This window comes from Aplidium turbinatum, chromosome 17, assembly GCF_918807975.1.
Source record: "Aplidium turbinatum chromosome 17, kaAplTurb1.1, whole genome shotgun sequence".
NCBI classification, from domain to species: Eukaryota; Metazoa; Chordata; class Ascidiacea; order Aplousobranchia; family Polyclinidae; genus Aplidium; species Aplidium turbinatum.
In genome coordinates this window covers 7,777,310-7,798,545 of record NC_137488.1, presented here as the reverse complement: position 1 = coordinate 7,798,545, position 21,236 = coordinate 7,777,310, and the positions used below count along the sequence as shown (strand labels likewise).

Genomic DNA, 21,236 nt, shown 5'->3' with positions numbered 1-21,236 from the left:
GATAACAATTTAATTGCGAATCTTAATCGATCGAATTTCTTCCACAGACCACTCCCCCGACCAACCCCTAGAGCTTGTAGAAGGCGACAAGATGTTCTCTCCTGCGAAGTTCAAGTGGATATTGGCTTTTAATAACATACGCGCCCGGTTAGCGCAGGTGAGGGGAGTTGAGATGGTTTTAATTTTTTTAATGGTATTTCGGTTTTTGGTTTTCACAGAAAACAAATTGGTGTCAAAACCTGTCCTTCACTATTTTTATTTTTTTGATGAGACTGGATAGTTGAATGTCTATTTTGAAAGTAAAAATCTGCGCCGCTTTTGGGAAAAATTACTGGTCTAATCTACACTTAGCACGGAATGGATATCAACCGGTTTTTCTTTAATCATATTAACATTTAGTCTGTTTGCGGAGTGTGTGCTTTGATGTTCAACCTCGGCTTACGTGTTCAACCATCCCAAGCACAGGTGGTTATTTCTCACGCGTTTTATTTTCTCGTCAGCATCGGCCCGAGGCAGACTTTTAGGGATAGGCCATTGTGTTTCCTCTGAAACTTTGCTGTTTAATTGGTTAAGATTGGCTCCAGGTTTTCGTTTCTTTTTACGCAATTCACTTTCTACCACGTTAAAAGCGAAGCTACTTTGGCAGATCGACAAAACGTAACTCCGTTGGAGTTAGAAAAATTTTAATGTTTAGTAAATTAGTTCTTAATCTGCTGGAATGTGGTTAAACACAGACGACGGTATCTGCTTTTGTCATTTATATAAAAATCCTGCTTTGTCAAATCATAAACTGAAATCAGCCTGGTTTGGGTCAACGTAAACTGTAGCCACAAAAGAATTTGAAAAAGTAACCTACTTTGACCCTGGTACCAGCCAGCAAAGTTGCCCTTTTTGGGTTGCATCGTTTCAAGGGTTAGCGCTTTTCAAACGATATATAAAGTCAACTTTTACTGGCTGGGTCAAAAGATATTTAACAAAAGGCCATGGATATCACCCTATAATATAATCAACTAGAGTTTCCATTTTCACATCGTTTCAATGTGCAGCGACGTTGATTTTACCACTTTGTCCTTAAATTACTGCCAAGTGATTAATTTCTCTAGGCTGAGGTAAAAATCAACCGCCATCACTATTCAAAAGAATCGTTCGTTCCTTTTAACCTTTTTCGGTTCGTCTGGTTTGATGGTGGATAATTGTATTTCAGCAGAAAGGTGACTCCGAAGAAGTCGATGACATCGCGCATGCTAGAAAGACCTCCTTGTGGAATTTAGGGTAAGTTCAATGACTATTATAAACTTTATCATTATTGATCATGCCAACTTACTGTAAAAATGACAGAGCTCTGGGAAATGTTTCATGAAATGTCTGTGTACCTTGAAGGTACACGACGTATTTGCCTGAAAAAAGGACACATTGTCAAGGCGGAAATTTATCACAATCAATTGATTGTTAACCCCTGAGATGAGTTAACCTGCGATGAGTTAACCCCTTTCGAAAAAGCCACTTCAGTTAAGTCATGTTTTAAAGCAGAAAACCAGGTGGATTCAGGCTCTAATGTTGGCTCGTAAAAGGTTCGTTTTCTCTTGAATCACGATTGCGCGTTTTAAAACTTTTGATATCGCCGGAGAAAAATTTCGTTGAAAAGTTGTTTGTTCTGCAAACCGTTGTTGAACAGTGTAAGTCAGATTGCCTCACTCTTAAACTAGTTTGAATTTTTACTTTTTTATCGGCGAACACAAGAATCATTATTATAGCTTTTTGTTATGATGACCGCCCATATAGTACCGATGACTTTGGGAAACACTCCATAGTACGCTATAGGCCTAACAGATTGTCTAAAACAAACAGTTTTCACCGGAGAGTTCACAAAACGACTGTGTTCATGACTTATAAGTTTCGAGACTTTATTTCATATATTATTTTCGGTAGGAATAGTGTTACTTCACATTTTGCGAGTAAAAAGTTGTAGTTTTTTACTTCACTTTGTCCCCTTGTTTGATTTGTCGTTCTATTGTAGTACACTTGTTGACTTAGTGACGTGACTTTGACGTCGGGCTACGTCATTAAGTGTCAACACTCAACAACATTCGATGGGATCGCGGTCTATTTTTATTGGCTTCTTCCATGAATAGTCACACTTGAATACAAAACTTGCAATTCCGTCACATTTTTTCTGCGTCATCTAAGCCGTTATTACGTCACTGACATTGGCATTTGAACAAAGCTTACGCTTGTAGTACAGCCCGAAGAATCTCGCTCGTACCTCAACTATTTATTTTGTAAGTTATGTTTAGAAAGAAAACTTTTGGTAATTCATGCGAGTCTGTGTTTGTGAATCATATGAATAATAATAATAAATACCCCCGACCTCCTTTTACTGTAGTTTGTGTTCATTGCCCTGTACTTCCACTTGACTTCTTACCTAAACAAAAATTCCGATATCGACTTTCACACATCGTTGAGGTAAAACCAAACCGGGTTATGTCCACTTTTAGTTTTATTGCAGTGTCTCTGTTTTTGAGCGTAGTGCTTTCCAGCACTCCAGGTTTGCAAAACAAGGTTGTAAGTATTGTGGCACTTACATGGTTGTGAGTATTGTGGCACTGGTTGGTTTGATCCATTTGAGATATCAAAAACATTCAAACCATTTTTTTGCGGTTATCTCAGTTTGATGATTTTGGACATAACTCCATTTGGTTTTACCCCAACGCTCATGCACAAGATTTTTTGAATCGTTTTCGCCATGGTTTAAGGCATTCTTATTGGAACCAGAAGATTGCCAAGCTTACGTTACACTTACTCGTCCGATTTAACTTTAAATTTTTTATTAAAAAAAATAGGAAAAACTCGTAATGGAATCGTGGCACTGTCATGTTCAGAAAAGGAGTTACGTAAATCGCATTTGAATTTTTTTTCAACTAAAGAAAGCTACAAAAATATTTAAAACTTATAGGTCATGTCCCAATGTCTTGCATGGTTAGCCCTGATTGGAACTGACAAGACGGCGTGCTTTGATTCTGGTGGGAAAATAGGCAGGTTACATTGATAGGCTATTTAGAGACGTCGAATCAATGTTAAAACTGTGAAACGTCTCAAACGTGCTGGTTCGACGTAGCTTGCGTCAGACCTGAAGTTTGACGCCAGACAACGTCAATTCACGCTAAAATGGGATCCTTTGAATTTAAATCTTTTGACAGCGTGGCCTTGATAATCATGCTTCACCTTAAAATCTATTACCGTCATTTTGGCAACGACTCAATATTAATTTCAAACTTTATGTCAGTAGACGTTAATTGAATGCAAAAAGAAATGGTTTTGTTAGCGGGTTATTCGTTATCCTAACTTAGACCATCGACTCACAGCTTTTTTTCGCCATTGCTGTCACGGATTAATTATATTACCACAAGATTTAAATCAATTACCAAAACCTATCTTTCTCAACAGAGGCTTTAGATGACTCGTACATATTGTTGATATTATCATTATTATTTTTTATGAACTAATTGTAAACTAATTTTGAAATAACAAAAGTAATCAATCCTTAAAATCCATCGTATAGGAAATCGGCAATGTTTGTGTATTTATCGAAAATAAAATATAATATTACTTAAATAGTTGAAATAATAGCGAAACAAGCTTGCAATCGGTTGACAATAGTATAGACACAACTGACAGCGGACAATATGTCACAATCATGGCGACCTATTCTTGGTCGCAATGGTTACAAGTTATACAGTTTATGACAAAAATGCATGAATAAATACAGAAACAAAGTTTTACTTTTCCTAAACTATTTTTCTTTCACGAAAGACATAGATAGTTGTGTTTGTTAAATATTATACGTCTCATCAATGCCTTATATTGATTTGGGTTACGTGTTGTTTGCGCATTTTTTCATGGTCAGTTGTCATGATAATGCATAGTTAATTAGTTATGCTTTAGTATAGCCAAAACCAGCACTTCGTCACCGTCTACACTCCACTTGACACCGATCAGCTGTGTCTGTTTATATCCGGAAATTCTACGGTTTCTTCTACCGTTAGAGGTCGCTAAACGCACGTTCATAGTTGTTCACATGACGTGCAGCAACGTAAACTGTTGGACCGAGTAATCAGAGAGTTTCTGCACTACGATCAAAAGGTTGTTAACGCAATTTCCCCACCTACAGGACCGGCTTCGTGTTTGCAAGGCGTTTGCATATTTGAAGTAGAAATCTGCCAAGCCGACTGCATAGCCAAAGGTTAGAGCCTTGGTACGACGCTCAAAAGGCGCTGGTTCGACACCGTTCAGGAGCATGTGGCTATGTTTGTTGGCAAGACACTTAATGGCGACGAAGATTGACTTCCTTGCCTTCCCGTCCACTTCATCTAAGTCTTAATCATCGGGAACAAGGCTTAGGGATGGGATCCCGGGATATCCCGATTCCGAAATCTCATCCCAAGCATAATACCATAAGGCGAGATACAACGAAAAATTGTCTAGGAACGAGAAATTAATAGATTGTACTTTTTTTGGTATAAAAAGTAAACATTAATTTACATTACTGAGTTTACTTCGACCCCATTAGTCCATCATCTCTAAACATTTCGCTAAACCTTTGACATTTTTTTGTTCTCAGATTACACAGCACCTTCTATTCAAGCATAGACAGCATGCCGGATATCCAACCTAAGAAGAAATCTAATCCTCTCGTCAGTGATTTGGTAAGACCGGTGTTTCATACCAACATAAACTTGTACAAAAGTAGCCTTCTGCTTTTTGAAACGCAACTACAAAGTTATATGACAAAGTTGGTAGAATTACCAAGATTCAAGTGCCTAATGGGCTCTTTCAAACCAAGGGTGAACTTTTTTAATTTGATTGCATAATTTTTATTTAAAACTTTTTTTTAATAACAATATTGAAATACAATTTTGGTAAAGAGGTCACTTTCTTCAACCACAGACATATGCAACCAAGAAACCACACGGCATTTAACATAATCCATTAAAATTGAACATAAACTATAAGCTCTGAAAACGGCCGAAAATGTTTGTAGCTTATAGTTTATGTTCAATTTTAATGGATTATGTTAAATGTCGTGTGGTTTCTTGGTTGAATATTGAAATAATTTGACAACTTTTAGTTTAAACTACTTTTATCACTCCTCTTTTCAATGCACCACATTCTTCGCTTTGGTAAACGCCGCTTTATAAATCCATCTCATTTCCGTAGTTTGGATTCAATAACCGCCTTATCAAGTATTTACCCAATTGTATAGCTAGAAGCAAAATGTACCATAGTTGCATGTGACCTATCGAAACCCCGTCCCGTGATGCAGTTATTTGATTTCCTGGTGATGTTCAATATTCGCTACTCAGCACAAAGTAAAATATGTTGCAGCATGCAAAATTATTGTGCAGTAAAACCAAAGCTGTGAAACAGCAAACAGAGTGTGTTAGTCTAATCGAACATCTCACAAGTAAAATGTTGTAGAGTGATTTGTGTTTCGACATTGAAACCTACGCCAGTAGATTTAAAGCTACACACACATTTATGCAACCGAGTCTATGACTCTTTGAACGAACAGTCTCCGACTTGTAAAGTGAAATTTCATGTTTTCAAGACAACTGAGCAGCTGGATTTATAAAGCGGATTTTATTGTGCTTGATTTGTCTCTTCCACGCGCTTCTCTAAGGTTTCAGTTTCTTTTTATTGTATTTCACAAACCAACCCGGTTAACCGCATAGTTAAATTGCCGAACTTTTTCATTCGTGCTACCGGATTGTGCGCTTGATCGGATTTCTTACTCTTCAAACGATTGGCCAATGGCTTAGTACTGTGGTTTCCAGTCTAAGATCCACAGACTCCTATGGGGGGGAAGGAGGAGTTTAAGGGTGTCCGCAAATGCATTGATTTTAGGAAAAAATACTAAAATTAATCACTAAAATTCGTACATTCAAAAGGGTCTTGTCAAAAAAATGGCATGATCCCCTTAGACCGGAGTTACTCAACTAATGTTAACAAAGGTCCAGTTTGACAAGTTAAATATTTTTAGCGGTACGGTAAACAGATTATTTCACACGCAACCACGAAAGTTAAACTATCTGTACCAATCCACTTTTTTAGGTAAAATGTAACTCGAGTTGGATTTCTGAGAAAGTGTTGGGAAGTCTGGGGGGCGAAGCCCCCAGCAACTAGGATAATCACAGTAAAGATTGCTTTCTCCCAGTAGAAATCTGTTTAAAGAAGCCCTGAAACGTGGCAATGAGGTTATTCTTCCAAAAGCCCAAGGTCTACCATCAACACCCAAAAGGTCCGGATTCGGACCGCGGTCCGCCAGTTGAGTAGCCCTGCCTTAGACTTTTAGGGTTCCGGAAATTTTACTGAGTTTTTGAAACAAGTTGATGACAAAAAAGGCTGGGAATCATTGGGTTATAATCTTTTTGCAATAAAACGGATTTGTTTCTATTTTCACTTGGCAAGTAAATTTTTTTTCTAACATACGTGTCATTTATTTATTATAATTATAACGATTGCTTTTTGATACAATGCGATACTTGCTTTTGGACTTGTGCAGGCATTGGTAAGTTGATGAACTTTTTTACATTTCTTTTTCTGCTAAAGTACATGTTTCTAAAGAAATAATGAAACATATCAGGACTTGATGAGGTTGTCATTCCTCCATGTGCGACTTCTGATGAAAAAATGACATTGAAATGTTACCGCGTTGATTTGAGTAATTACGTGAAAAAGCAGAAATCCTGTATTGCTCTGAATTATTAATGCCATATGGGTTTTATTTATTACCACCACTGAAGAGTTAGCACATTTTAATTCTTGTTGAGCACTTGAGCAGTCGCAGGAGAGTGGACTATCATCCACAAAACTACATTTCAAACTGTTAATTCGTTAATGCGATGCTTTTAAACGTTAGATTGCATTTTTTATTCATATTATTAAGATTGTAAAAACAATAAATACTATATATCATACTACAAATAGTGCTCAATGCCAAGCAAAAAAGCCAAGCAGAGCAAATTACATCAAATCTAGTTATTACTTTCTAAAATCTCTACAGCCTGTTTCACTCTAAAAGGGGGATCATCAGAAGGTCCTTATTCAAATAGAATCTTATTTCAGTAGTGGTTAAGTACTAGTGGTTAAGTACTTCTCTTATTTAAGTAGTAGTGGTTAAGTAGTGGTTAAGTACTTCTGATGATCCCCCTTTTAGGGTGAAACAGGCTGTAAAGGTTTTAGAAAGTAATAACTAGATTTGATGTAAGATTGTAAAAAAATACAATTGGCAAATAGAGGCGAGGTAAGAGCAGCGTAAAAGTTTAATTTTTAAGTCTTCAAACCTTTACGTTTATTTGCACTTTCGTAGCTCTGGTGCCCAGTTAGTAAAAAGGCGTAGGTTTAATCTCTTTGAACGTCAAGTTTATGTTGAAAGATCGTATGATTTATTGCTTGAGTAACCTTTCAGGTGGCAGCAGCTATCGCCTTTCAAGTATTGTACTTTAGTAAATGATCGTTTTACCTGAACCCATAGCCAGACTGAAAAGTTGCTTGAGATCTTTGTTGTTAAGAAATTTCTGAACGTAAAAAATCGTGTGAATCCAACACAAGGCAATGTTTTTTCAACGTAAAATTTTTTTGCAGCTTTGTCTGGCTTCTTTATGTGTTGATAGTCTCATCGGAATGTTCGCAATTCGCATGCAGGGTGCGAATGCATTTACTACCATGGCAAATGCTTAATGTTAAAAGTTGAAGCAGACGTTTTCCAGATTAAACTAGTTGAGAACAGTTTGAGTTGTTCAGGCGCTAGGATTTGACGCTGGTTTCTGTTGCAATAGTTTTTATTTTTTAACAGTGCATCTCCTAGCCTGTAAATCATCACATTTTGACATTGATTCAACCTCTGCAGACATTGATTCAATGTAGAAAAGTAAGTGGTTTGCAAGCTGGCCTAGCATTTTTTCTTTTGCAACGTTGATACTCAATCAATTTAAGTTGGATGATCTATCTGGTTGGGTGGGAAGCGTGGTCGTTTGTGTTGTGGTTGCGTCGTTATTTCTCTGCCCTGAGATTATCACAATAGAGTCTGGAAGTCCGAGACCGGATGAAGCTGACGCGGTTCTTTTTGATATATTTCCTTGCGTTTGCTGCGTGTTTTTATTTAGTGAGTCTTGAGTCAACATGTTTGTTGCGTTAACCTGCTAGATTGATGTCAAAAAGTCTAACCGATAAACAGACCATTATTTGATGATAAGTCATCAGCGTTTGGCAACACTGAGCCACCTTTGTGACGTATTGACAAGTTAAACAAACTGGAGAACCAGCTTTCCAGTCATGGATGTTGATTTGTTTCTGCAACGTGAAAGAAATGCACATCGTATATCTATGATGCGAGTAAGTCATATTGAGCTGGTAAATAACGCCTACAAGTTGTATTGTTTTAATTTCCACGTCCATGGATTGCAGAAGGTACGATTAAAAATCTTAAAGCTTGCAGTAGTTGAGTCGGTGTGGTTGGCATTAGCTTGCTTGGTGAACTCAGGATATCACACATTATCACAGATGTTGTTTTGTGTGTTAAACCGATCACTTTGTTTTTCGGAATTATTTTGCGATTCTGTTATTATCGAGTGTTTGGTGATCATGATAATAGCAGACATTTTTCATTTGAGGTATTGTAATTGGTGAGTAGAACAGTACAGTAAACAACATTGAGTGGTCAGTATTTGGTTATACGAATGGTGAATTCTGCCAAAGTTGTTGACACACGAATTCACCTTCAAATAAATTGAACATACAGACTACAGAGGTTTAGTAGCATTTGTGTCATCTGCAGTTTTGTCTGCTTACCTCTTTTTATTCCGAGCGTAATTCATGCATAGAGATGACAGGAATCCAGTCAGCAAAAGTTATAACCATCCAGCGATGTGAGAAGGCAACCTTTTTTGCTGTGAAGTAAACTCATTGTTTTGGCCATAGCGAACGTCTGCAAACGGGAAATGTAAAAATGACAGATTTTTCTGTATGAGCATGGTTTTGACGTACATGGCAAACAACTTGCAAAAAATTAACATCATTTTTTGCTACTTATTTCACGTCATTGTTTTAAAACGTCACCAAATGTCTTCACATGCGTAAGATTGTTGAAAATATCTCAAAGGCGAAAGAGTTTCATTCGAATAAGCTTGCAACTGTTGTTGCTTGTGTTGTAGTCTTCTTGTTGGCCTGTCATACCCGCTCGTTCTGCCAACGTCATCATAACGTCAGTTGACATTTGCTTGTATCATTTTTCATTAAAAGACTTTTCATTTTTGAAAGATGCAACCTTATCTCGTAAGTGTAAGGCTGTAAAAGAACGGAATGGCCCGTTTCAGTGAGTCCGATTCGGTGAGTCCGATCCCTTAACGGGGGATTTTTTCAATTTTTTTTAAAATTATCATGTACTGTACCGTAGCCTAATTATCATTGCCGTTTTAGGGTTAGAGGTTAGGAACTCACCGAATCGGACTCACCGAATAGTAGCAGACCCTTTTTTATTTCTTGTATTAAGTTTCCATGCACTAGTTAAAGCAACCAGGTTGCAACTTCTGCAATAGTCCAGTTAAGGATTTTTGGCTTGTCAAATTACCTTTTAAATTGTCAACATGATCGACGGCATTGACACTTCCGACTTGACAACATTGCTCAGAAAAGGAGGCTTTAGAAGAAAGAAAGTTAGTATTCTTATTCACCAACCTTCTAATTGAAATGTTGAAAAGTGAAGTTACACTCCTCCCTGGCCAGTGGCCACTGCAGGCGAGGCCATCATGAGGTGTTGAAAGCGATAAATGGCTTAGTTGTGCTTGTGGTCGTCTTCCCAGACAGCAAATCAGTCGTTTTTTACATTGATTCAACGTATAAAACCACTAACTTGTTGTCTGGGATTTACAACATTCCCCAGAATATAAACACGTAGCATAGTTTTACGTTATGTGTAAACATGATCGCTGTAACTTGTTGTATGATACTGAACCTTTCTTTTGCTACAAGTGCTCCAAAATACACTTGCATTAAGCTGAATATTGATTTTGCATAGCGTTTTCTACTCAACTACTGCAGTAAATGTTTCAATTATTATCTATTTAAACAGTTGCGCTCCAATTTTCCACAAAATTCTTTTCATTTTTAGTCGATTGCGGTCATGAAAAGGCAACCGATTCCATATGCATTGAGTCAAGCTTCCAACAACGAAACGCTTAAGATGCATGTGTACAGAAAGACTTTGCAAGCACTTATCTATCCAATATCATCAACAACCCCGCACAAGTTTACGGTAAGTACGGTAGGAATTGACAGTCAAAAAATGATAAACGCTGAAATTTTTTCGAAAAATTAGCTCAGATAAAAGATGATCATAAGGAAACATATTGATGCTGAGCCTATTTCTGTGACGCGATTCAAATGAGTTTAGCCGAGCGTAAAAAAATAAGCTGAAGTTTCAAACCTTTTTTTCTTTTTTTTTATGTTTTAAAACAAATTAAAGAAACTGGTTATCGAGCGTCTGTTATTGTCACAACCTACAGGAAGAAACTTGCAAAGGTACATTTACAAACTGAACATAATCCAGTTTCGTTGTAGGCTACCGACTGTAATTTATGAGAACAGAACAGAGGAACCTCTTTCGACAAGCTAAACTACCGATGGATTTAAACACATTTTTAGCGGAAAGTCCCCCATCGTTTATTTTGTTCCGGCACGCATGAATACAGTTCTCCTGTAATTAGATGCCTAACTATCGTCAATACTTGCTTTTTTACATCAGTTGGGATTGGAACGTTGTCAAAACGGCAACTTTTGTTGACTTGGGCAGGCATGGTTTGTAATTTTTTGGCAACTGATTATTACTTTTTGTTCTTTTTCTCATTTGTTTGCCACTGTTTGTGATGTTTAGATATGCAACGCTACGACTCCAACTTACTGCGCGGAATGCGAGGGCCTATTGTGGGGCATTGCACGGCAAGGTTTGCGCTGCTCAGAATGTGGAGTGAAATGCCACGAAAAGTGTAAAGATCTTCTCAACGCTGATTGCTTGAATTGTAAGTCTGTTTACCAGAGAAAAGAAAACAAAACTGCCACTGATCTTTTTATCGTTTTAACGTCTGTATCAAAATAACAGCTTTCACTGGTCGTGTATAGTTTTTAGCTTTGTCGTTGAATATATTTTAATGGGCTCCTATTGGAATAAAAATATGGAAAGATATGATTTTTCTTTGTGTCTTTCACCGCCTTGGTTGTCACAAATGACTGATATATTTTCCCATTGGTTAGATGCAACGAAGCATCAAAAGAAAGGTGTTGAAGACAAATCCAAGTTGTTACTGCTGGAACATCGGATGGAGAAGCGAGAAAGGGAAAATCCGGAGATATTCAGACTTTTAAGGTAAAGCTCACCACAGTAATGGTGGATATGTAGTTATAAGCGAAAAGCCGTACTTTTTCCGCTGAAAAAGGCTTGTTTACACAATTGATTTAACGCTTTTAGCCTGTTTAAGGGATGAGTGTTGTGTTATAAAAAAAGCGCAAAGGAGAAATAAGCTACTAATGACCTAATGTCACGTTTAATTTGGTACGTCGATTTACTTCTTCAGAGCAAGTATCATGTAAAATGCTGATTCAATATTTGTTGTACAGTGGACGCACACGCATTGTTCAGGTATAAGAATTGCTATAAAATTCATAATAACCAGCTTACCCGTTACATATTCTTGAGCCTATGCGAAAACAAGCACTTAGAATAAAACTAGTCCAATTCTTTCTTGACTAATTCATAAAGTGTTCGAATTTGAAAGTGTGCGACTTGGTTCAGAGAGTCATGGGGTTTCGGATTAGGCTCATCTGGCACCATTTCGTTTGTTCGACCTTTGGTTGATTTTTAGTGTAATTAATATCAAATGCAGGTTACATCTAGATCAGGGGTTCTTAAATTTTTGGGCTACCCTCCCTAGCGTCACTTGTAAAACTTTGTGCCCCCCTTTTCTCGTTTAAGTTATAAATCAAAGTCAAACTATATTATATTTTACATGTTTTGGATTTTAAAACAAAGTTTCTTTTTTATTTCCCATCATACACAAAAAAAAAAAAAAGATTAAATGGCGCACAATCTACTTTTTCTCGCATTTATGAGATGGAGATGTAGCTGCTTTATCAAAGTCAGCAGTTTAATTCGTGGCTTAGTTGAAGACGACGCACATCGCATGTCAGGTTCACAGTTAAGTTTGTCTCGAGCTTGTGTCTTCACACTTGCGAGTGCAGAAAAGCAACTTTTAAACAAAAAACGTAACAAACAGCCATTGTTGCCGAACAATGGACTAATTGATAACCGCAATAACACGCGCTGAAAAATAAACTCAAACCAAGGTCACATTTCTAGTCAATAATCGTGACGCAAGGTCAGGCATGTTACCGACGTTCTTGTTTACCCTTTGTACAATACAGTACCACCTTCACGCCCCCCTTGGAGAATCTTCACACCCCCAAGGGGAGAGCGCCCTCCAGTTTAAAAACCAGTGATCTAGAATAGATTAATCTGTAACCAACCCTATAAGCATGTTTTTACTACTGTTGATTATTCTAAAATCCTTCTGAAGTCGAGCTTATTGACGTTATCCTTCAACGATCGCACTGAATTTAACGATTGAATCTGATGATGCTGTAAGTTAAAAGCGAAATGCATTTTTTGTAAATGAAATTGAGCCTGGTGTACTGGTGATATCAGCAATGTACATTTTATTCTAAGCAGTGCATTGGCTACTGTGGTTTTCACAGGGTATCTACAACATACACAAGCTCTGTAGACTTCTGTCTTCATAACGTGTGTTGCTTGCACCTTACATAGTCGAAGCTGGTGTTTTAACAAAAGGTCTTGAATAGTAGTTTCCTTTGTTGTACCAGGTCTGTCTTCAACATCACTGACGACTCAAAGCAGGCAGAATTGATAAACAATGCCAAGGAAAGTGTTTTGGACGGGACGTCAAAGTGGCTGTCGAAGATTTCCATCACTGTACATTCCGCGCAAGGTTTACAAGTGGGTCAAATTTGATGGTGGTGATAATACTAGTTAGGAAAGTCACTGAAGACAACTGGTCGATCCTGATATTTCAGAATAAAGACCAGGCTTCTTTGAAGAATAGGTAAAGGTGTCACATACTTGAATCCAAGCATCGGGGGATGAGAAGATAAGGTTCTCATTATACTAAGCCATCGGTAATTTCAGTAATTACACCTACCCAATTTATTACACCCTTGAATAGAGGTGAACGGTGTTTGTCAACAACCAGCATAAGCCGGGAGTCGAACCAGGATTGCTTGAATGGAAAGCGAGCGCCTTGCCCGCTGCGCCATCCCACCTCTATATATAGAGAGATTATAACGAACCGCGTCAATTGCACACTAGCAAGGCAATGCGGATTATTTCAGCGCGTCCGTACAAGAGCGAAGCATAAGCAGTTGATGTGAAATGAAATAGTACAAACATGGCGTTGTTGTAACCACACTTCTCAATAACAGGGGAAGGACAAGACAGGGAAGAGCGATCCGTACGTCACGGTGCAAATTGGGAAAGTTAAAAAGCGAACGAAAACAGATTTGTCAACGTTGAATCCGGTGTGGAACGAAAAGTTCGACTTGTAAGTAAATCTTCGAGTCATGTTGCATCCCATGTGTTTTGCAATAGCATAGCCGAGTGGTGCGAGCCATGGTTCGACGTTCAAAAGGCTGCCGGTTCGACACCGCTCAAAAGCATGTGGCTGTGTCTTTGCCAAGACACTTAAAGGCACGGCGTCGATTGCGGAGTGGCGCCCCTTCGACAAAAGCCCTTGATTTTTCATGTACGAGTATGCAGAGTACGTAGCTCCAAAGAGAAATGCCTACGGCCCTTCTTAGGGCTATGGCCTGCTGAACTAAACTTTTTGCAATTGCTGAAAATAGACCCGGCGAGCCTCAATGCAACAAGTTCGGTGTATTTGCATAATGCATAGTCTGCAAGTGGAGCAACCACCGCACACAATAAGCGGCTTGTTTTGTTGTCATTCTCCACGTTGAGGAAACAAATGTGATTATGTTTAGTTTAGTTAATGTTTTTGAATTAAGAGTTTGTTTTCCTGCCCTACAAACAATCGGTTGTGTAATCAACGCTTCTGTTATGTTTTAAACGCGTAGTGAGGATAAGTCACCACATTTTGTTGTTAATTCAGCTTCTTTGTGTCGTAGGTAGAGATCGCTTTTCAAGCAGAGCTACAGCTTCTCTTGGAGAAGAACTGCAAGCACACGTAAAGAAAAACTAAAACTACCATTGTTTTTCCTGAAATATCCCGTGCTATGATGTCAATGCGGCCTTCATAAACTTTATTCGTTGTCGGCTGCATGGCCGAGTGGTTAGGTTCGGCACTCGAAAGGGCGCCGGTTCGATGCCGCTCGTGGACATGCTGCTGTGTCTTTGGCAAAACATTTAAAGGCATGCCTAAAGATCTACACAAAAACTGGCTTCCACACCTTTCCGTCCACTTATTCTAAATCTTCCACCACCGGGCGTAAGCCTAGTAGGACAAAAATAAGCTTAAAAAATTTGAGAGATATGTCTTGGTATCAACGAAGTTAGTGATGCGTTATTAACAAGTGTCCACCCAACTGAAAATCTTTCTATCGCCAATTTCTTGTTCCAGTGATTGCAACAACTCGAAAGACCGCATCAAAGTCCACGTTTGGGATGAAGATAACGACATGAAGGCCAAAGTGAAGCAAAAGTTCAACCGGGAGGCGGATGACTTCCTCGGTCAAACCATCATTGAGGTCCGGACCCTTTCCGGAGAGATGGATGTTTGGTACAACCTAGGTGCGGCCGCTTTTAAAGTTGAATAGAAATGCAGTTTTTTATATAACACTGAATAGGCACATAAGAATTTAACTGTTAAATGAATACCACTTGCTTCTATTCTCCACCTCGTTCTGTCCATTGCATCTTCCTTCTTCAGTCCAATGTTTTAAGACCTAAAACTGCGTAAGATAATGTGGAGACTTCACCGATCTTTTTTGTCGGCAGAGAAACGAACTGATAAGTCGGCTGTGTCGGGAGCGATTCGATTGTTGATCAAGATGGAAGTGAAAGGAGAAGGAAATGTGGCACCTTACCGTGTCCAGTACACATGCCTACACGATGTATGTCGTTAGTTATTTTTTAAATGTATTTCAACGTCGAATATTTACTCAAATTCCAGGATTATTGTTGCATACATCGGCATGGTTACTCTGTTCATTAAACCAACTATAGAGATAGACCAGACAGTAAAGTTTTTGAACTTTTCCACGCCGTTAAACGCCTGCTTTAAAAAGAATGGCTCTACTAGAAATTGTCTGCATTTTGCAAACACATCGCCAATGAACTAATATTGTGATTTGTAAAAGTTTCTTTTCAAGCTTTGGCATTTTTGTATCTGGAACCAAAAAAACTTTTTTGGCTCCAATAAAGCTTTGGTTCTGTTAATATCTACCCACGGGTAGTTTGAATAGAGATGCGGTCCACTGAAAGGCCAAGTTTCTATTTTCCAAAAAGTTGCCAAGTTGTTTCTCAATTTGCATATCTGTAGTTGCCTGTGGAAAAATGAAGCAGCATACAGCGCTGTCTTCCGGGTTTCATCAGTGCGTTGTTATTTGTTGTTGTTACTCTAACCTCGTGATAGTCTACCGCCGTTGGTAGCTGTCATTGCTTTCTCCATTCGTGGAAAGAAAACAATCAACTGACATAGCCTAGTTAATCATATTAACTGTTTTCTTTCCGCAAAAGATAAAAATAATCGATAAAGCCTGTGAAATCCGAAAAAGCACTGTCTACCTTCAACAATCGACTGGCTGATGGCTATATTTATTATGGCACAATCTACATAGCTAGAGAGGCTTTTATATTGTGAACGACGTACTCCACAGTACACTGAGATTTCTGAAATCTCATATTTTAAAACAGAACATCTTTCGCTACCTGTCTGAAGAAAACAAAGGCGTGGTGGACATTCCAGAGGCTGTTGGCGACGAAAATTGGAAAGTTTACTTCAACAACTGTGCCCAGGACATCGTGGACGAGTTTGCTATCAGATACGGAGTGGAATCTATATACCAGGCTATGACGTAAGTGTGGGCTCGTTTCTGATGTTCAAACTTAAAGTAACTTAATAACTAAAAGAAAATTGTCTGACTTCCACTGTTTGTTTTACTTCATCAAGTCAACCATGACAATAATTCTGAAAACGAGTTACTCTCACTTTTTATATACTGCTATTTAATTTATCGACGGCGAAACGATGTGAAAATGGCACCTTTTGCTCGTTGCATAAACCAACCTTCTGACTGTTATAAAAAAATGTGTTCTAAAAACCTTTTTTCCATTTTCAGCCACTTCTCATGCCTGTCGACCGAGTACATGTGCCCGGGTGTGCCGGCCGTGATGAGTGCCTTGCTCGCCAATATCAACTCTTATTACTCACGCTCATCCACAACCAATCTCTCCGTCAGCAGTCGATTCGCCGCTTCTAACTTCGGGGTACGTATACCGGCTTTGATTGTGTAACTCCTCATTGAAATTCGCCAATGAAATTGCCATACATTGCACTGAAAGATACCTTTTTTTTGTTTATGGCAAAAATTCTGTTTCGTAAGCCGTGCGTGGTTTTGTCACACTGTTACATTACACCATCACAAAGAATTCTAAAATCCTGTGTCATTATTAGCATGGTTTGGTGAGGTCAATTTGCACATTTAGAGATTTTAAACTTGCTACACCTGGTTCTAAGCACAGTGCCACCGTTACTCAGATTATCTGCAATTGCTTTAGTGCAGTATGCCTACAAGACTATACCTCTGAAGTATTGATTCTGCTAAGTGACATTCTCTAGGACGTGTCTCAATAGGGGGATAATGAAACAGAAAGCAGCCTTGAATTGTGTAACAATTTTATTCCACTGGAATGATTCTAGCTCTACCAGCCCAATAATATTTGCAATCCGGGTACAAACTAGCATTGTTGTGTCCTCTTGCACATGTATATGTACAAATTGTGTGCTTTTTTTTTTAAAGCAAGCAGTGTTATCAGTAATATGCATGCAGGTTGCAAAAATGATTTATTTCACATCAGCAGCAGTTGAACAAAAAAATGACATCAATAACATTTCACGACATAGCGATTTTTAGCCAGTTTGTATCAGTCTTTAATTCTTATCAATTTGTTCTTCAGGCAAGCAGATTCGTGAAGCTTATAGACAACCTTCACAATTCGTTACGGCTCACCTTCTCTGTGTACAGGGTTAGTCGATTTTTATGCAGATTGTTCGAGTTTTTATTAATGCCTTGTTTTAGTAAATGGTATCACTGTAGTTGTAGTAACCCAGCCATCGAGTCTGTCTTTTGTGACATTGATTCAACGTCTGGAAACGTTGAATCTGTGTAAAAAAGGACTGATTTGATGGTTGAGAACTCATTCTTTTATCACACGGCCTGTTTAGGTTTCTCATTTTTGTAAATGCGACATTTCGTTTTCGAATTTATCTTTTACGTATGAAGATTGAAGAGCTGTTGTCCGAGCCCGGTAGTTAACCTCTTGCTCGCTTTCAAGGTTTATGGTTATATTTTTACTGCAATGCCGTTTTCTGTAACAACTAGTATCGTATACTTTCTATTTACCCCACATTTCCTATATACCTTAGGGTGTTTCATTTTTTCACCATTTTTGAAATTCAAAATGCCTGGGGTCCCATCTGGTGGTATTTGGGGAAAAAAGTTTACACCCCAAATTTTTTTCAATTATGACGTCATATTGAGGTGGTCCACGAGGTTTGAAATTTTTGGCCCTCAAAATCTCGAAATTTGGCCGTATCTCCGGAACCACTTATCATAGCTCGACAAAATTAGTATCAAAATGCGCAGAAGGGTCGGTTTCCTATACCTGATGTAGAGAATATTAAGGTCTATCTGCTTCAGAAAAAAAGTTATTTCAAAAAATCTGATTTTCGGTCTATTTTCTCCTGATGAACAGAGATCAGGTGATCAAGATAATAAGTTTTTCTGTATTTTTCCACTCTTGGAAGCTGTTATTGCGTAATAATAGTTGGTGTTAAGGTTTCAGTACTGGGCTTGTCTAGTCTTGCTATCTGCTTAAGCAAAGCCCCATCTTGCATTGCTCCGGGACTCTTCTTGGCGCCGTCCACAAAAGAAATGACATGGGAAAGATATATTTCGTTTATGTGGAACATGCATTTAAGGGTATGAATATCATGACCAACTTCATCATTAAAATAACTGACCAGTCGAGTATTGACTCCGGACTTTTTTCCTGTATTGAGAGCAGTCGTATCAGCCATGACTGAATAATGAATATACTTGGGATAGGTGAACTCTGCAAGCCTCCTGGATGATGGTGTCAAAAATCAGTGCTGCAGTGACTGACACACTTTTGGGAAAATATTTAACAGCAAGCACACTTTCGTGCTTCATGCCATTATCATCATCAACAAGTTGACCCAAGAAAACGTATCGATCTATTTTATCGACAACGCCCATCATAACATAACTGCATGGTAGAAGCTGAGTTGAGAAGGTTCTCACTTTCCATCAAAGATTTTTCTCCTGTTTTTTGTCGATGGCGGTATACTGTCGAAGGTGATGCAGCTATTTGATCTTTTCCAAGAACCGACCTCATAAGATTTGACTGCTGGCGTACCGAAGTCATCCCACGATCAGCAGATACACAACTTCTATCATTTATTGAAAAAGAATGTACTTTCTTGTACACTTTTCCCCCAACAGCTGGTTTCAGAGGCTCGTATTCCCTATCATCTTCCCAATTTATATCCCCATCAGAGTCGCTTTCGCTACTGTGTAGACATCTAACTGCTTCATTTCTTTTTCTCTGTTTCGAACATAGTAGTGCCGATGCTTTGGCAGATTGTATGCCAGAAGTGCTGGGTTGTTCAACTTCACTGCTCGTTTCCCACCTCCTTTTATGATTTTCCCGTTCCAAAGTCTTTTCTACATGGTTGACATCTACGCCACCGATAAACATTTTTCGATCTTTTCGCTGATCTTTGAAGAAAGCGATTTCTTTCTCCTGGACTCGGTTTTCGAGTTCACAGCTGCAAGAGAGTTTCTTTTGAAAAACAACCGGATTTTCGGAGATCGAACACTTCACTTACATGCACATATATCGAACAACTTCTGCAACCATTCTTGATTAACCTCATTACCTCTGCGTTTCATTTCTTTCTTTCTTGCTGTATTGTACTTCTCTATCACGTCTTTTAACTTGGCTTCAGTTCTCTATTTGCTAAGCACTGGAAGACCAGCTTTGTTTCATATGCCAACTACATCTTTTAACAGTTCATCTCCCAAATCTTTGAAATGGGGTATTTTCTTCAAAAACTTGGGATTAGTTTCGGCTACCATACTTTCTTCCTCAAGTAAAAATAGTGATGACTATATCTGAATTAAGGGGAAGCACATTTTTCTCCGATTCCTTGAAGTTTTGCATCGACTTACTAATACTTGACCTTAGTGCCATAATAACACTTAATCAAAATCTAAAGCAGGTGAGCACTGAGCAGCATACCTCTTCCTCAACGGTCGCATTATAATATCCTCGACGAGGGATAGCCATCATCATTATAATAGTAATACCTTCAATTATTACCCTTTCGTTTCTTGCAAAACGAACAAGGACTATTATTACGCAATAGCAGCTTCCAAGAGTGGAAAAATACAGAAAAACTTATTATCTTGATCACCTGATCTTTGTTCATCAGGAGAAAATAGACCGAAAATCAGATTTTTTGAAATAACTTTTTTTCTGAAGCAGATAGACCTTAATATTCTCTACATCAGGTATAGGAAACCGACCCTTCTGCGCATTTTGATACTAATTTTGTCGATCTATGATGAGTGGTTCCGGAGATACGGCCAAATTTCGAGATTTTGAGGCCCAAAAATTTCAAACCTTGTGGACCACCTCAATATGACGTCATAATTGAAAAAAATTTGGGGTGTAAACTTTTTTCCCCAAATACCACCAGATGGGACCCCAGGCATTTTGAATTTCAAAAATGGTGAAAAAATGAAACACCCTAATATACCTGCTTCGTGTTTCCTATGACTACTGTATAAGGCGTTTAAAAGTCACTCAAAATGCACAAGTGTCTTCGTTATAATACACCACGTCAAACAAACCAGCATGTGCAACATTAATCTATTGTATTGGTTTCAGAAACACTTTCCACCAAACAACCGTGAGAAACTCGCCGACCTGAAGTCTTCGGTAGACCTTTTGACAAGCATAAAGTTTTTCCGAATGAAGGTAGATGCTGTGATTTTATATTGTTGGCTAAATCGTTCTGAACATCCACAGTGTCGAGTGATGAGAGCCGTGGTATGACGATTGAAAAGGTGTCGGTTCGACACCGCGCAACAGCATGCCTAAAGGTGGACACGAAGATTAGCTTCTTTTCTTTATCGCCCTTATTCTAAGGTTTCAACACTGGCGTGAGCCTGGTCAGTGGTCATGACGCAAAAACAGCAATAGTTTTGAAAGTTTCTCACATTTCGAAGCTGTGAAGAAATTGTTCTGTTTGCAGGTACTAGAACTACAGAACCCCCCGAAAGCGAACGAGGTCGTCAAGGAATGCATCATCAATTGCGTGCGGACGACTTACGATCATATATTCAATGAAAGCTCCGCGGAAGTCTCTAAAGAAGAGCAAAGCAATGACACTGTAAGCTCTCGTTTCATGGTTACTACAAACCGACGGCGCGATGCTGGTTCGACCCCGGGCTTAAGCTGGTTGTTGAAAAACACCGCTCACTTCTTCTCAAGGTGTGATAAGTTGGGTGGACGTAATTTCTGAAAAAAAAGGCCCTTCGAAAAACAGAACTGGCCATCCTACTCTTGGTAGTGCCAAAAACTTAGTACAATGAGAACCTTATTTTCTCATTCCCCAACGCTTGGATCAAGTATGGGAACAACTTTTGCCTTTGTACCATCAATTTGGTTTGATGTCAGTTTTTATTAAGTTTACAGAATCTTGTTAACGTGCAACGTATGTTTTTTTTATGTAAAGGAGAACGAAACTGTGAGCGTGATCCACATGGTAAAAATGTGGGACACTCTCATTGGAATGATGGTCAGCGTCATTGATGAGGACAAGAATGTCTACACGAACGTCATTAACCAG

At 38.6% G+C, this 21,236-nt stretch overlaps 1 protein-coding gene across 1 annotated transcript in view; it reads left to right on the top strand.

Annotated features, from left to right (window-relative positions):
- LOC145786987 (protein unc-13 homolog B-like) overlaps nt 1–21,236 on the top strand; it is a 49,917-nt gene that overhangs the window by 15,881 nt on the left and 12,800 nt on the right. The window contains exons 11-26 of the mRNA XM_082598738.1: nt 48–157; nt 1,208–1,272; nt 4,619–4,703; nt 10,166–10,309; nt 10,928–11,072; nt 11,305–11,416; nt 12,928–13,060; nt 13,543–13,661; nt 14,697–14,866; nt 15,074–15,189; nt 15,992–16,152; nt 16,417–16,564; nt 17,255–17,323; nt 20,273–20,362; nt 20,640–20,777; nt 21,123–21,235. Coding sequence (XP_082454864.1) covers nt 48–157; nt 1,208–1,272; nt 4,619–4,703; nt 10,166–10,309; nt 10,928–11,072; nt 11,305–11,416; nt 12,928–13,060; nt 13,543–13,661; nt 14,697–14,866; nt 15,074–15,189; nt 15,992–16,152; nt 16,417–16,564; nt 17,255–17,323; nt 20,273–20,362; nt 20,640–20,777; nt 21,123–21,235 — 1,918 coding nt within the window. The remainder of the gene's footprint in view (nt 1–47; nt 158–1,207; nt 1,273–4,618; nt 4,704–10,165; nt 10,310–10,927; nt 11,073–11,304; nt 11,417–12,927; nt 13,061–13,542; nt 13,662–14,696; nt 14,867–15,073; nt 15,190–15,991; nt 16,153–16,416; nt 16,565–17,254; nt 17,324–20,272; nt 20,363–20,639; nt 20,778–21,122; nt 21,236) is intronic.